Genomic DNA, 15,566 nt, shown 5'->3' on the forward strand with positions numbered 1-15,566 from the left:
AATTCCTTTTAATTGCAGAAAGTTGACCACTTGTTGCTTTGTTGAAGCAGCGTCCATGTTTTCTGATTCTCTTCTGTTGTCCATTGCTCTTGCTTAGGATTGATGCGTAGCCCTGCAATGATGATGTCATTCTATCGTGTAAAGTGATCCATTTCCTCTTTGAAGTTTTCCAAAACAGTGATAGTTCCCTGATTGGTAACATCTTGTTGTCTGGCATTGGGCTGTTGTCTCAATGCAGCCATCTCCTCCCTGAAGTTCTTCAAATCAGTGTTATCTTGTTGCATGGTATGCCACTGTTGGCGCACTGCTGTTATCTCCATTTTCTGCTGCCCACTGCTCCCCAAGGGGATGGGACAAATGCAGAGGACAAATTTCACCACATCTAGTGTGTGTGTGACAATCATTGGTACTTTAATCTTTAATCTTAATCTTAATGGTCTCCACAACACTGCTATTGTCCCAATGGATGTTATCTTGTTGCATGGCATGCAACAAGATATCCAATCTGCTGTTTTAATGCATTAATTTCTTCTTTGAACACTCTAAAATCCACCATTGTCATGATCCGTGGTCCGGATCATGTTTTGTTTAGTTATATTCTGTTAGTTTTGGACTTCCTTAGTTGTTTTGTGCACTTCAGGGGTTTGTTTTGGTTACCATGGGTACGACGAATTGGTTTCACCTGCCTCTGATTAGTGTTCGGCACGTTCACCTTTCTACATGTGGTAACGCTTCTCGCCCGTTTGTTCTTGTATTCTAGCACTTTTGGATATCTTGCGAATCTGCCATTTTTGTGTTTTTTGGCTCCTCATTCTACTCCTGTTTTTTCCCTCTGCCTTCAGTTCCCTACCTGCCGTGTGTGCCTGCTCAGCCTGCTAGCCTCAGCCTGCTAGCCACAGCCTGCTAGCCTCAGCCTGCTAGCCACAGCCTGCTAGCCACAGCCTGCTAGCCAAAGCCTGCTAGCCAAAGCCTGCTAGCCTCAGCCTGCTAGCCTCAGCCTGCTTGCCACAGCCTGCTAGCCTCTGTGTGCTCTCCTGGACTGCCAAGCCAAGGACTACGAGCTCCCTCCCCACACAGCAAAAACACTCCGCGGCGGATAGCCCGCGGAGGTATCGCGCTTTCCGGAACGGAACCGCGAAACGGACCCGCATCGGCGTCCACTTGTTCTCAGGAACGTATCCGCCACGGCGGCGGGTAGCGGATCCGCCGTGGCGGCGCGCTGAATCCGCTCCGCACCCATGATCAAAGCCTTATTTCCGCGGCGGGTGCGGCGGGTGCGCCGTGACGGCGCGCTGCATCCGCTCCGCACCCATGATCAAAGCCTAACCTCCCGCCGCGGACCAGCAATGGACTCATAAAAACCCTGGCTCATCTGGCCGTTTTGGACCCCTTTATCTTATTTTCAAAATCCCTTCTGTTCTTGCTGTAGGATAAAATAGGAAACTAAAAAATTCACTAAGCCCTACTACAGCAATATAAGCTTACATATGCATTGCCTTGTATATTTAAACTAACAATATTGTCAATATGCAGAAACAGAAAATGGTCAATTCACTCTATAAAGTAAATATATAATATATAAATATATATATAAAAAGTAAATATACGTATTTAATCTATTAGGCTACAACTTTAAGGAAACGCTGCTCCATGCACAGCTAACATATCAGAAAATTAATAACTGGTGAATGACAAGAAGTCCAATAAAAGGTTGTTTATTTATACATATACATCTCTATTCCTCCTGAGGAGGCGGAAGCGGGACTCGTCTCCTCGTTGCCCGATCCCCCGCCAAGTTGAACCACCTGATGGCGTGTTTGGTGACCTCAGCGTCCGTGGCTGACCTTGTCAACACATTTTTACTCACAGCACCTGTAATCAAACAAGATTACAAGACAGATACGTTTATGTTTATGGTATGTAGCATCCAAAGCCAAGTATGCTTACACAATACAAAATATGTGATAGGTATTAAGGAGATTACATTTGAAAAAAAAACATGACTTAAAGTTACTGGAGGTGGTTAAAATAAGGTGCATAAACTATGAATTTGTGATCAGGGTATAGGTGTGCAAGACATCCAAAATGTTCAAACAATATTGTTATTTGGTTCTTTGATCAGAGTACTTGTGTGGCTCTATTGGATGACGGCGGCGGGGGTTTGAGGGTGGGGGGCATAAATAAATATCCATAACCCAACTTTGGGAGGTTGACATTGTTTTCTTATTATATTTGTACTATCATTCTATGTTTGTATTCGTGTAGGCCAGGGGTGTCCAAAGTGCGGCCTGGGGGCCATTTGCGGCCTGCAGGTCATTTTTTAACGGCCCCAGGGCACATTTTTAAAAAATACGATTGAAATAAATAAAAAACATTAAAAGTGGTATTTAAAGAGCAAACAGGTGAAATGTAACAAGAAAATGTAGCAATGTTTACTCTAATCACACAAAGCTGCCATGTAGGCTGTTTCTTTCTTTAAAAAATAATAATGACTCAAAATCAATGTCATTATGAATTATTGACCTATTCAAGGCTTAAGAAGTTTACCTTCGCAATCAGCTGGTCTTGGTTGTGCTTAATAGTTTCCAGCAGGCTAAGGATGTGGATTACCTCAGGCGCTGTTGACAAACAGCAGTATAAAATTAACATGTTTCAGTGTTTATCCTCATTACTCATAATCCTGACATTAGCTATTGACCTTAGTTAATGACAAAAGTTATTGACAAAGTTTGAAGAAAATATGTGATTGCTTGTGAATTTGAATTTTTTCCAAAATTTGTGGCACAGAATGACCATCCGGTATTTGTCAGTTATTGCTCACCAGAGCAGGAAATGTTGTCGGCCATTCTTCCCCCTCGCCATGTTGGCCTGTAGGCCAGGCTGGATCCAGGCTCCTCTGTCTGCCACATGTTGAGGGCTGCTGGTGAGGGGGGTGGAGGGAGTCGAGGAGGGACTGCCGTTCCTAGTGAGGTGGGTATTGTGAGAGAGCCATCAGTTAACCATGACTGGTAATACCCAAGGGGCCTATCTATACACTAATATTTCAGAGATCAGTCCCTACCTTGTGTAACTCTCTGCATGTTTAATGCAGGTGCTGGTGAAGGCATATGAATGCGTCCTTCCCCATGGTGAGGTGCTAAGGGAGATAAATTGGTATTAAATGGTTGTGATCTGTTAACCATGGTTACTGGATGCTGAGATATTATTTCAGAGATCAGTCTTTACCTAGAAAGTTATCTCCAGTTGAGGAGTCGAGTTGACAAGTACTCATGACTCTTACTGGCACTCGGCGAGACGGTGGAGCTGGGAGAAGGGATACAAGGAGAGGGGAATATCTTTAGCACTAAGAATGTTAACCATATCTTTAATATTAATGTGGTGGTTTCTTTTTTTTCGATGTTAAGAGATTATTCCTTACTCTGCCTGTGCAATTGGCTTGCCAACCCCAGAGATGCGAGGTCACTATTTCCCGGGTCTTCTTCGCTATCATCTGAGTCCCCGAGACGATGGCTGTTGGGTAACCATATCATTAGGATTATTGCAATACCAAAATTGCCAAATATACATATAGTACAATCATCTCTGGTCTATTTTTGAATGCTACCAAAATAACCTTCCTATTACTGTAGAAACATGACAAAAACAAGACGGAACACACTTACACTGGCTTCCTGTTCCTTTTTTCTGGCAGCTCCTCGTTCTCTGCCTCAGATTGCAGGTCTGAGGTGTCGCAGCCCTTTCCATATTGTTGCATTATTTTTAATGCGTCTTTGTAGTTGTCTAAAATTGAATATGTTAAAATGAACATGAGTTTCAAATTAGCTGTAGAGCTGAACAGAATATTATTATTATTGATGATGATAAATCAGGTCTCTCTCTTACAAGAGACCTGGTCAGAACATAGACACAATAGGTTATTCCAAGCATAAAGAGAAGCAACTATGACGTTATTTTTAAACAAGAAGATTATGAATTTGCATACCACAAGTTCGGACAACAGAAACGTCAAATCTTGGCCAGTTTGGCTCATGCTGCTCCTCATTTAAAGCGGCCCTTTCAATTCTGTCTGTGTTTTTATAGCTGGGCCAGAAAACCATCCTATCATCATACCATCCACTTGGGACAACCGCAACGTCCCTGTTCATTATAAATTTAATCAGATGAAAAGGCACCCTTAATGTAGAAAGAAAGAAAAGGGGTATTTATTCATCGTCAAAGGAACAACGTGGACAAAAGCATGCACAGGTGTTAGTGTATACAAATAAGCAAGTAAGATGAGCTGAGATTTTACCTGAATGGTGCCCCAAGGTGGTAAAAACTATAAGAAAGGTAAAAGTACAGGTCACAATAGTCAGAACTTCAGCTCAATCGTAAAGTAGGGTTTGAAATTATGGGTGTAGTGTATACAGAGATCAGTCCCTACCTTGTGTAACTCTCTGCATGTTTAATGCAGGTGCTGGTGAAGGCATATGAATACGTCCTTCCCCATGGTGAGGTGCTAAGGGAGATAAATTGGTATTAAATGGTTGTGATCTGTTAACCATGGTTACTGGATGCTGAGATATATTTTTGGAGATCAGTCTTTACCTAGAAAGTTATCTCCAGTTGAGGAGTCGAGTTGACAAGTACTCATGACTCTTGCTGGCACTCAGCGAGACGGTGGAGCTGGGAGAAGGGATACAAGGAGAGGGGAATATCTTTAGCACTAAGAATGTTAACCATATCTTTAATATTAATGCGGTGGTTTCGTTTTTTTCAATGTTAAGAGATTATTCCTTACTCTGCCTGTGCAATTGGCTTGCCAACCCCAAAGATGCGAGGTCACCATTTCCCGGGTCTTCCTCGCTATCATCAGATGATGGCTGTTGGGTAACCATATCATTAGGATTATTGCAATACCAAAATTGCCAAATATACATATAGTACAAGCATCTCTGGTCTATTTTTGAATGCTACCGGAAATAACCTTCCTATTACTGTAGAAACATGACAAAAACAAGACGGAACACACTTACACTGGCTTCCTGTTCCTTTTTTCTGGCAGCTCCTCATTCTCTGCCTCAGATTGCAAATCCCAACTCCATGTTCCTCAGTAATGTGACACAGGAGGAAATAGTTACAATCGTGAACATTTTTTAAATCTAAGACTTCAACTGATTGTAACGGAATTTATATGGAAACGATAAAAAAGGTTATTGAAGAGATCTCTGGACCATTGATGTATATTAGTAACCTATCATTTCAAACAGGTAAATTTCCAAACAAAATGAAAATAGCTAAAGTTGCACCAATTTATAAGACTGGAGACAAACATCAATTTACAAATTATAGACCTGTTTCTTTACTTCCACAATTTTCTAAAATCATTGAAAAACTGTTCAATAACAGATTAGAGAGTTTCATAAATAAAAATAGAATACTCGAAGAGAACCAATATGGATACAGAGCTAATGTTTCAACTTCAATGGCTTTAATTTAAATTACAGAAGAAATTACCAATGCAATAGATCAGCGTTTTGTTCAGGAGAGAACACACAGAAGATAATACAAATAATAACAGAAGAAATTAACAAATTAAAAAGATGGTTTGACAAAAACAGACTATCTTTGAATCTCAGTAAAACTAAAATAATGCTATTTGGTAACAGTAGAAGAGAAAGTCAAACACAAATACAAATAGACGGAATAGAAATTGAAAGAGTAAATGAAACCAAATTTCTAGGTATAATGATTGATGATAAATTGAACTGGAAATCTCAAGTAAAAAATATACAACATAAAGTAGCAAGAAACACGTCAATAATGAATAAAGCAAAACATGTTCTGGACAAAAAAATCACTTCATATTCTCTACTGTTCACTAGTGTTACATATCTGAGTTATTGTGTAGAAATATGGGGAAATAATTACAAAAGTACACTTCATTCATTAATGGCGTTACAAAAAAGATCAGTTAGAATAATATATAATGTTGGATATAGACAACACACAAATCCTTTATTTATTGAATCAAAGATACTGAAATTCCACGACATAGTGAATTTGCAAACAGCTAAAATTATAAACAAAGCAAACTATAACCTGCTACCCAAGAATGTACAACAATTCTTCTCAAAAAAAGAGGAGAAAAATAATCTTAGAGAGAAATGTAATTTAAAACATTTGTACGCACGTACAACACTTAAGACCTTCGGTATATCAGTATGTGGAATTAAATTATGGAATGGATTAAGCAAAGCAATCAAACAATGTACTAATATGATCAATTATTTATGCTTACATGTGGAAATAATAATAGTAAATAAAATAATAATAATAAAAAAAGGTAAATAAAGCATAAAATAGTCTCTAATAAATTAATTAAATAAAAAACAGTATATAAAATATATACATCAGCAAATAACAAAAATATAGATCAAGAAAAAGGATCCTTATTATGTGCAGCAATTTTTCCCACTCACATCACCTCATTTTATATTTTTTTCTACAATTAACTATGCCAAAAAACACATAATAGACATACCTTTTTTTTTTAATGGAAACAAAAACAACAGGGCGTCACACTCAGCTAGTCCACAGTAAATAGGATCTCGAGCTCCACTAAAGAACAAAGAAAGAAATAATACACACTCATATTAATAGCAAAGAACGGCGGTTTCCACTCCGTTAACGTTACATTGTTATAACGAAGTAATAGCGACCTGGGCCTAAACAACACTGACAATAAAGTAATACGCTTTCGTTTCAAGCAGTTGGAAATATGTGGAATATCGTAGCATGTAACCTACACACATTCACAGCCTCTGACAAAAGATAGCCTAAGTTAACTGTATTGAACTTTTTACTCACCGGCTTCACGCGGGAAACTTTCACATTCTGGAGTCGGGGTCCCCCGGAACACAAAACACAGATAAAAGACAATTTTACAATAGCACGGTGAAAAAATGACCGTCGTTGTGTGGGTTTTTTGACGAATAACACTCTTTTCCACTTTTCTTCGCTCGGGCCTCACCTACCGCGTGCAGCCATTTCGAATTTTCTGGATACTTGACGTCAGACGCACGTCCCCATGCAAAGCATTCTGGGAGGCGGCGCTGGAAATAAAAGCCTTTTTTTACAGAATATAAAGTTTTACTGCTAGTCCTAATATCAAACAACGTCATTACAATCATACATAAATGATTATGGAAACACAAAGGCCGATCTTTACTATGAATGTAGCAATAAATCAATAAATCTATACTTACGTTCGTGTTCCTGTTGTGTTCATTCAAGTTAATCTTAAATACTGTTCTTATACTTGAATGCCTATTGGTAATGTGTTCTACTGTCTTACTCAGGCTATTTACGTTGTGCCTTTTGATACCTTGAAGCCACCGTAGTTGGGCTGGGCCTTTTGAGGAAGTTACTGAAATAAAGGAGGGTGCTGTTGTGAAGTTGAGCGAGGCTGTTGTGTCTGTTATTCGAACATAACATTTGGCGAACGAGGATGGCTGACACACCTATATTCTCCCTGCCACCTCCGGACCCGTTTCTACCCCTCCCGGGCGATCCTGTCATTCCCTGGAATCAGTGGAAATCGTCTTTTGAGACGTATCTTTTGGCCACAGGTTTGGACAATGCCACTAGCGCGAGGAAGCGCGCCATTCTCCTACACCTGCTTGGAGCGGAGGGGAACAGAATTTTCAATTCTCTCAGCGGTACGCTGGACACTTATGATGCAGTCATAACAGCTTTGAGCGGACATTTTGTAAAATCACAGAATATCCTACTCCGCCGGTTGGAGTTCAGACGAAGATGTCAGCGCCCGGGTGAGTCTGCCAGGCAGTATGTAGCAGATTTAAGAGCCCTATCACAGAACTGTAATTTCGGCAACCTCACTGATGAACTCATTCGAGACCAGCTCATTGAGAAAACGTCTAATCCCAGAGTGCAGGAGGAGTTGTTACTCAAGGATGCAACTTTGACACTTGATGACGCACTAATAATCGCAATACAAGTGGAATCGGCTACTGAATGTGCGGCCAAAATTGCGGAAAATAAGCCTCATAGGCCTACCCCTGTTATTGAACAGTCAGTGCAACAGCTATCAACCTCAGACCCTGATGCTGCTATACAGGTAGCGCGTCCCCAGCCAACACGTCAACAGAGACGGTGTGGGAATTGTGGCTCCAACCGCCATGCAACAAGGGCCCAGGACTGCCCTGCTAGGGGCCAAACTTGTCGCCGTTGTCAGAAGCCTAACCACTTTGCCAGGTGGTGCCGGTCCGCTCCGGCCGATTACCCTGATGCACAGTCACATGACCCGGCGGTGCCTGTGCGCACTGTAGGCCCCCACTCAGCGACTTTCTCGAGGTGCCCTGTTTACCTGGATGACTGCTGTGTCCCTCTCCTCCTCGACACTGGGGCCAAAGTGTCACTACTGAATGTCGACACCTGCAACCTGCTCTTCCCGAACAGACAGCTACAGCCCCCGTCCACTGCCCTCTGTGGCTACGGCCGCAGCAAAATCGATGTCGTCGGCCTTCTCTACCTCCCGGTTCGCTACACCTCTACAGCTGTGGACCGTTTCCCGTTCCACATCACGCGCCGCGGCGAGAACATCATGGGCCTCGACCTTTTCACTAGCCTGGGTTTTACCCTGCAGGACAACAGCGGTATGCGGATTCTACACGTAGCGTCTCCGAGGCAACACGACCAGCCGGAGCTGTTTAACGGCCTGGGCTGCCTCAGCTCATTTACACACAAGCCACTCCTGGACCACAGCGTGCCTCCCGTGGTCCAGCCCCTTCGCCGTGTTCCCCTGGCTTTGCGGGACGGCGTTACGCAGGAGCTTCAACGCCTCCAGGCTGGTGGAATCATAGAGCCCATCGACGCTTCCCCATGGGTGTCCAACATTGTCATCGCCAAGAAGAAGTCGGGCGGACTGAGAGTCTGCGTCGACCTCCGCCAAGTGAACAAGGCAGTGGTGCCTGACAAATATCCTCTTCCTACGACGGAGGAACTCACTACACACTTCCACGGCTCCCGAGTTTTCAGTAAATTGGACTTGCGCCAGGGCTATTTACAAGTCCCTTTACATAAGGAGAGTAGGGACTTGACAGCGTTTATCACCCACACTGGCCTGTACCGCTACACGAGGATGCCTTTTGGGCTCAATTCAGCGCCGAGTTGTTTCCAGAAAATCATGTCCACAATCCTCGCTAGCTGCACTGGGACTGTGGCGTATCTGGATGATATTGTGGTGCATGGGCCAGATGCTGCCACACACGATGCCCGCCTGGAACAGGTTTTCACCGCACTCAAGCGCCACCATGCCACGCTGAACACAGAGAAGTGTGTTTTCGCTGCACCCGCCATAGACTTTGTTGGGTTCCGTGTCTCCGCCGACGGCATCTCGCCTCTCCAGTCGAACGTGGATGCCATCATCGACGTCCCCACTCCTGCGACGGCCTCCCAGGTGGCATCATTTTTGGGGATGACAGCCTACTACATGCGGTTCCTGCCTCAGTACTCCTCCATTACGGCCCCGCTCAGGATGCTGCTCAGGCAGGAGGCACCATGGTCTTGGACTCCCAAGTGCCAGGTTGGTTTCGACGAGTTGAAGCGGCTCCTCACCACGTCTCCGATCCTGGCGCACTTCCAACTGGACAGCCCCACATTCGTGACCTGTGATGCTTCCGCAGTGGCTCTAGGTGCCGTTCTGTCACAGATCCATGATGGCGTAGAGAGACCGGTAGCGTTTGCCTCTCGGGCGCTCAGCCCCACTGAGCAGAAATATTCAGTGGGCGAACGGGAGGCACTCGCCTGTATATGGGCATGTGAGCGTTGGCATCTCTACTTATACGGAAGGTCCTTTACTTTACGGACGGACCACCAGGCCCTGACGACCCTGATGTCTACCTCTGGTGTGGGGCACAGGCCCCTCCGTCTTCACAGATGGTCAGACCGTCTGCAGCAGTATGACTTTCAGCTACAATTCACCCCTGACAGGAATAACGTGGTGGCAGACTACCTGTCCCGTCCTGCCACCACCCAGGGCCCCGCTGTCTCCCCGGAGGACGAAGAAGACGTTGTCCACCTGGTCCACTCACCATTGAAGGACACTGTCTCCCTTCGTGATTTGGAGACGGCCTCAGCAGCCGAGCCTGTCTTCACCATGCTGCGTGACTACATCAGACACGGTTGGCCTTCCCGTGTCCCACCTGAGCTAGAGCCGTATTCCCGTGTGAAGAACGAACTGTCATGCTGGGGTGAGGCCTGCATCGCCCGGGGACACTGCGCTGTTATCCCAGTAGCCCTCAGAGGGTGTGTCTTACAGATGGCACACCAGGGTCACCTTGGCATAGTCAAAGCCAAGCAAAGGTGCCGTGACACAGTGTGGTGGCCCGCCATCGATCGAGACCTGGAGGGACTCATCCGCTCCTGTGCAGCGTGCCTCACCAGTGGGAAGACTGGGCCACCCGCTTCGCCTCCACTCCAGCCCCTGGACTGGCCAACTAAACCGTGGGACCATCTCCAGCTTGATATCTGTGGTGAGCTGCATAATGTGCCACACCACCAGAGGTTTCTTGTGGTGGTCTACGACCTGCATTCCAAGTGGCCTGAGGTGGCTCCCATGGGAACGGTCACCTCTGCTGCCGTCGTCGCCTTCCTGGACCGCCTGTTTTCCCGTTGGGGTTTACCCTGAGCCATCACCACGGACAACGGTCCTCAGTTCCTGTCCTCGGAGTTCACCGCCTACCTTGCCAGCAAGGGTGTTACTCACATCAGAACCTCCGTCTACCACCCCCAGGCAAACGGGGGGGGTGGAAAGGTACAACCAATCACTGAAGAATGGACTGCGTGCTCACATGTCCGAGGGATACTCGCTGGAGGCTGCACTGAATCAGACCCTCCTCCACTACAGGGCGACTGTCCACTCTACAACAGGGGTCTCTCCTGCCAGCCTCATGGTGGGTCGAGAGTTTGTGCTTCCCCTGTCGAGACTCCGCCCACCGATGGCCGCGAGCCCGCGACCATGCTCAGCAGCAGTCAAGTCTCGCGTCAAGGGACAACAAACTTCCATGAAGCAAAGGTTCGATCAGAAGCACAGGGCTAAATGGCCAGCTGTCAGAGTGTCGGACTGGGTCAGAGCGCGCCGGCCCCACCGCGCCAACAAACTGTCAACATTCTGGTCTGCTCCATACCAGGTCAGCCGCCAGCTGGGCCCAGCTTCATTTCAGTTAACCGATGGATCCCGTTGGCACGCTAGCTGCCTGCGCAAGGTACCTGCCCCTCCTCACCAGCCTCACGTCACAGGGGTGGCACCGAACATTCCCGCATTGGGGCCACGCCCTCCGGTGCCCGATCCAGTGGCAGCACCCCTCGCCCAGGCTGTGCCGGTCGCGCAGTGCCCTGCTCCAGCACCGGCCCCACTGCCGGTCCCCCTTGCTCCTGAGCCTCGGCCTGTTAGGGCCCGTGCACGCCCTGAGCGTTTTCAGGACTTTGTGGCCACCTTCCATACTTGAAGTTTTAAGAGAGGAGGGGAAATGTTGTGTTCATTCAAGTTAATCTTAAATACTGTTCTTATACTTGAATGCCTATTGGTAATGTGTTCTACTGTCTTACTCAGGCTATTTACGTTGTGCCTTTTGATACCTTGAAGCCACCGTAGTTGGGCTGGGCCTTTTGAGGAAGTTACTGAAATAAAGGAGGGTGCTGTTGTGAAGTTGAGCGAGGCTGTTGTGTCTGTTATTCGAACATAACAGTTCCAGCAAAGAAAGTCCAGAAATGATGATCTTGGCTCATGCGCGTACACGCTAGTAGGCGCGTCCACGTCTGCGGGTGCAGACATTGGTCGGCTCAGCGCGCGTAGGCGGAGCCTATAACTCTAGGCGGCGCGCGCCGGTTTAGTTTGTCGCTTCCGCGTATGCGAATCAGACACGGGTCTGCGCAGGATCAGCTGTCTGACCGTACAATTTTCAGAGGCGGAGCTGTATCCTCTAGGCGGAGCCAAAACGAATGTGACAGTAACGCGGGTTGGGCGACTTGAAGGCGGATCCGTATAGGAGTCTTCTGCTGTTTGGGTCCTTTCCCTCTGGTTTTATTAATTATAACCCTTGAACTTTAATTCTGCTTGTCTTTTCTGCATTTGGGTCCACCAGTTTTACCAACCGTGACATAAGGAGGCCAGCTAACAGTTCCTTCGCCACGGACTGTGAGGAGATGGGGACGCGTCAGCGAGGACGGAAGTCGCTTCGCTACCGGGACGCGCCGCTCCCTCAGACTCCTCCCCCGGCACACAGCACGCCTCAAACAGCCCACTCTTCCCCTCAGTTGTTTGGTAATCCTCTCACACATTTTGCCAAGCAGTTCACAGATTGGGCTGTCAGTCAGCTGGAGTCCCGCGCGGATGACGTCACCCCGCCCAATGTGGATGACGTCAGAGACGAAGATTTTTTTTAAAATTCTTCTAACTCTTTCGGTCAGCCGCCTCCTAAGGACTTCATTCCTAAAATAAAAGATCAGGAATTTTTTTCGCAATTTAGGTCTAGTCAAACCCAGTCACCTGATTTTTGGACTCTGCCCCTAAGGACTCATGCCCCGCCCACGTCAGTGACTTTTTTCTCCCACCCTCCCAAAAGACCTCAGGTGGGGGATGGGAAAAGACATTTTGGACAATTTAGAGGGGAGGATTTTTCCCGCCTCCTGACCTCCCCCCCGGGCCGGGAGCTGTGCTGGTGGGGTGGCTCAGCTGCGCTCAACCAGGCAGCAACCTCCATCCCGGCCGCCACCACCAGTCTTTCGGCATGCTAAGCCGCTACCCCCAGCTAGACCACCTCTGCCCGGGTGGGCCTGCAGACGCCACCATCTTTTCCGGTGGGCCTGCAGACGCCACCATCTTTTCCGGTGGGCCTGCAGACGCCACCATCTTTTCCGGTGGGCCTGCAGACGCCACCATCTTTTCCGGTGGGCTTGCAGACGCCACCATCTCCGGCACCTGTTCCTGCACCTCGGCAGGCACCTGTTCCTGCACCCCGGCAGGCACCTGTTCCTGCACCCCGGCTGGCACCTGTTCCTGCACCTCGGCTGGCACCTGTACCTGCACCTCGGCTGGCACATGTACCTGCACATCGCCAGAGGCCTGTACCTGCTCCACGCCAGAGGCCTGTACCTGCTCCACGCCAGACGCCTGTACCTGCTCCACGCCAGACGCCTGTACCTGCTCCACGCCAGACGCCTGTACCTGCTCCACGCCAGACGCCTGTACCTGCTCCACGCCAGACGCCTGTACCTGCTCCTCGCCAGACGCCTGTACCTGCTCCTCGCCAGACGCCTGTACCTGCTCCACGCCAGACGCCTGTACCTGCTCCTCGCCAGACGCCTGTACCTGCTCCTCGCCAGACGCCTGTACCTGCTCTTCGCCAGACGCCGGTACCTGCTACCACGCCTGACTCGCCGCCGGTACCTGCTACCACACCTGACTCGCCGCCGGTGCCTGACTCGCCGCCGGTACCTGCTACCACGCCTGACTCGCCACCGGTACCTGCTACCACGCCTAACTCGCCGCCGGTACCTGCTACCACGCCTGACTCGTCCGCTGCGGCGTCCACGCCTGCCTTGTCCGCTGCTTTCAAGCCTGCCATGATAGCGCCGACGCGCCCACCTCCCCGTCGACCACGCATGTGGCCGCTCCCTGGTCGTCCGCCTCGCCAAGTGCGCCCACCTCCCCGTCGGCCATGAATGTGGCCATTCCAGGGTCGCCTGCCTCGCCTGCTGCAGCGGCGTTCCACTCGCCCCCGCCACTTGACTTTGCCTCGGTGGATTCGGGGACACTTGGCCTGGCAACCCACCACCAAGTCCTCCCTCCGCCCTCCCGTGACTTTTGACCCTGCTAGTGTTTTGTTCTTGTTTTTTTGGGCGTCTAGAATCTGTCCTTAAGGGGGAGGCTCTGTCATGATCCGTGGTCCGGATCATGTTTTGTTTAGTTATATTCTGTTAGTTTTGGACTTCCTTAGTTGTTTTATGCCCTTCAGGGGTTTGTTTTGGTTACCATGGGTACGAATTGGTTTCACCTGCCTCTGATTAGTGTTCGGCACGTTCACCTTTCTACATGTGGTAACGCTTCTCGCCCGTTTGTTCTTGTATTCTAGCACTTTTGGATATCTTGCGAATCTGCCTTTTTTGTGTTTTTTGGCTCCTCATTCTACCCCTGTTTTTTCCCTCTGCCTTCAGTTCCCTACCTGCCGTGTGTGCCTGCTCAGCCTGCTAGCCTCAGCCTACTAGCCACAGCCTGCTAGCCACAGCCTGCTAGCCTCAGCCTGCTAGCCACAGCCTGCCAGCCACAGCCTGCTAGCCAAAGCCTCTTAGCCTCAGCCTGCTAGCCTCAGCCTGCTTGCCACAGCCTGCTAGCCTCTGTGTGCTCTCCTGGACTGCCAAGCCAAGGACTACGAGCTCCCTCCTTTCCCTCTGGTTTTATTAATTATAACCCTTGAACTTTAATTCTGCTTGACTTTTCTGCATTTGGGTCCACCAGTTTTACCAACCGTGACAACCATATCTTTACAATTTTCTTTTCTGTCTTTGATTACCTGTTCTTGGATATCTGCAACATCTTTTTGTACACCATTGATCATCTAATCCTCGAGAGTGTTGAACCTGCTTTGTAGAGTTACTACTAACTCTTTCAAGTCTGGTTCCACCCCTGATAACACTGTATTGCCCCGTTAGCGGCTTCTTGTCGTGCTCATGGTTGCTCAGCGACGAAGAGGAGCCGTTAGTGTTGTTCGCTTCTGTGGCAGGCTGCGGCTCTATGGTGGGGTTTTTTTCCCACGTAATTATGCACCGGCCAGTGCTGTGTCCATCTTTCTTGTTGATCACTTGTGTGGTCAGAAGCTTTTAAAATATGTCTAACTCCTTTGTTTTTGTTGTTTAGCTTTGAGTTGCTAAGCAACGGTTTTGAGTTAGCATTTAGCTAGTTAGCCCCCGGCTTTCCGGTACTTTCGGTTTGCTTGTTTTAGCGAATCTGTGCCTCCTGCTGGGCAAAGTTGAAGTCGAATAGCAAGCTGTCCTGTTGCCGTGATCACAAAGTAGGGTATGAGACATCAGGGAAGATGTTGTGGTTCTCTGCTCCACTCAGACTTGTCGATCTTGTACGGATCCTTGCACCAATTACGGCTGTTTGCTCCTTAAAACGACAAAAGGAATTATCTAATGACTCAATGTACGTATATATATAGGCAATTGTGTAATAATATCATGAGGTGATTCCTTATACATTTATATTCATTTATTACTCACTGTTACATAACTGCCATGTGGCCCTCAGTGAAAACGAATATGACACCCCTGATCTAGACCACAGGGAAGTGTTTTAAATGCAGATCATCATTAGTCACCTTTTAGATAAGACTTTCAATCCTTTCTGGTGGGATTTCCCTTCGATATTTTAAGTGTTAATTGTGAGGGATTTCCTAGACTGAAGTAATGAAGAAATATCTTTGATTGCCTACAGGACTGTCGGTTGTGGCTTCACGCTAAAAGCGGCATCAGCGTCAGTGTTGGATCTCCAAACATGGATCAAA

The 15,566-nt window shown here is 47.6% G+C and overlaps 1 protein-coding gene and 1 long non-coding RNA gene across 2 annotated transcripts in view; both read right to left on the reverse strand.

The window, feature by feature from the left end:
- The window catches only part of LOC133635932 (uncharacterized), a 578,226-nt gene that overhangs the window by 449,080 nt on the left and 113,580 nt on the right, over positions 1-15,566 (reverse strand). The gene's annotated exons all lie outside the window — the stretch shown is intronic.
- Positions 1,742-7,064, reverse strand: LOC133635926 (uncharacterized). Its single transcript, XM_062029395.1, has 15 exons — positions 6,850-7,064; positions 6,524-6,600; positions 5,016-5,088; positions 4,781-4,862; positions 4,588-4,665; positions 4,424-4,498; positions 4,292-4,318; positions 3,983-4,173; positions 3,663-3,780; positions 3,419-3,510; positions 3,226-3,303; positions 3,062-3,136; positions 2,822-2,962; positions 2,548-2,618; positions 1,742-1,872 (listed from the first exon to the last, which is right to left on the reverse strand). The coding sequence occupies exons 8-15, from the start codon at positions 4,143-4,145 to the stop codon at positions 1,864-1,866; spliced, it is 747 nt and encodes a 248-aa protein (XP_061885379.1). The 5' UTR covers positions 4,146-4,173; positions 4,292-4,318; positions 4,424-4,498; positions 4,588-4,665; positions 4,781-4,862; positions 5,016-5,088; positions 6,524-6,600; positions 6,850-7,064; the 3' UTR covers positions 1,742-1,863.

Source organism: Entelurus aequoreus, linkage group LG02 (assembly GCF_033978785.1).
Source record: "Entelurus aequoreus isolate RoL-2023_Sb linkage group LG02, RoL_Eaeq_v1.1, whole genome shotgun sequence".
NCBI classification, from domain to species: Eukaryota; Metazoa; Chordata; class Actinopteri; order Syngnathiformes; family Syngnathidae; genus Entelurus; species Entelurus aequoreus.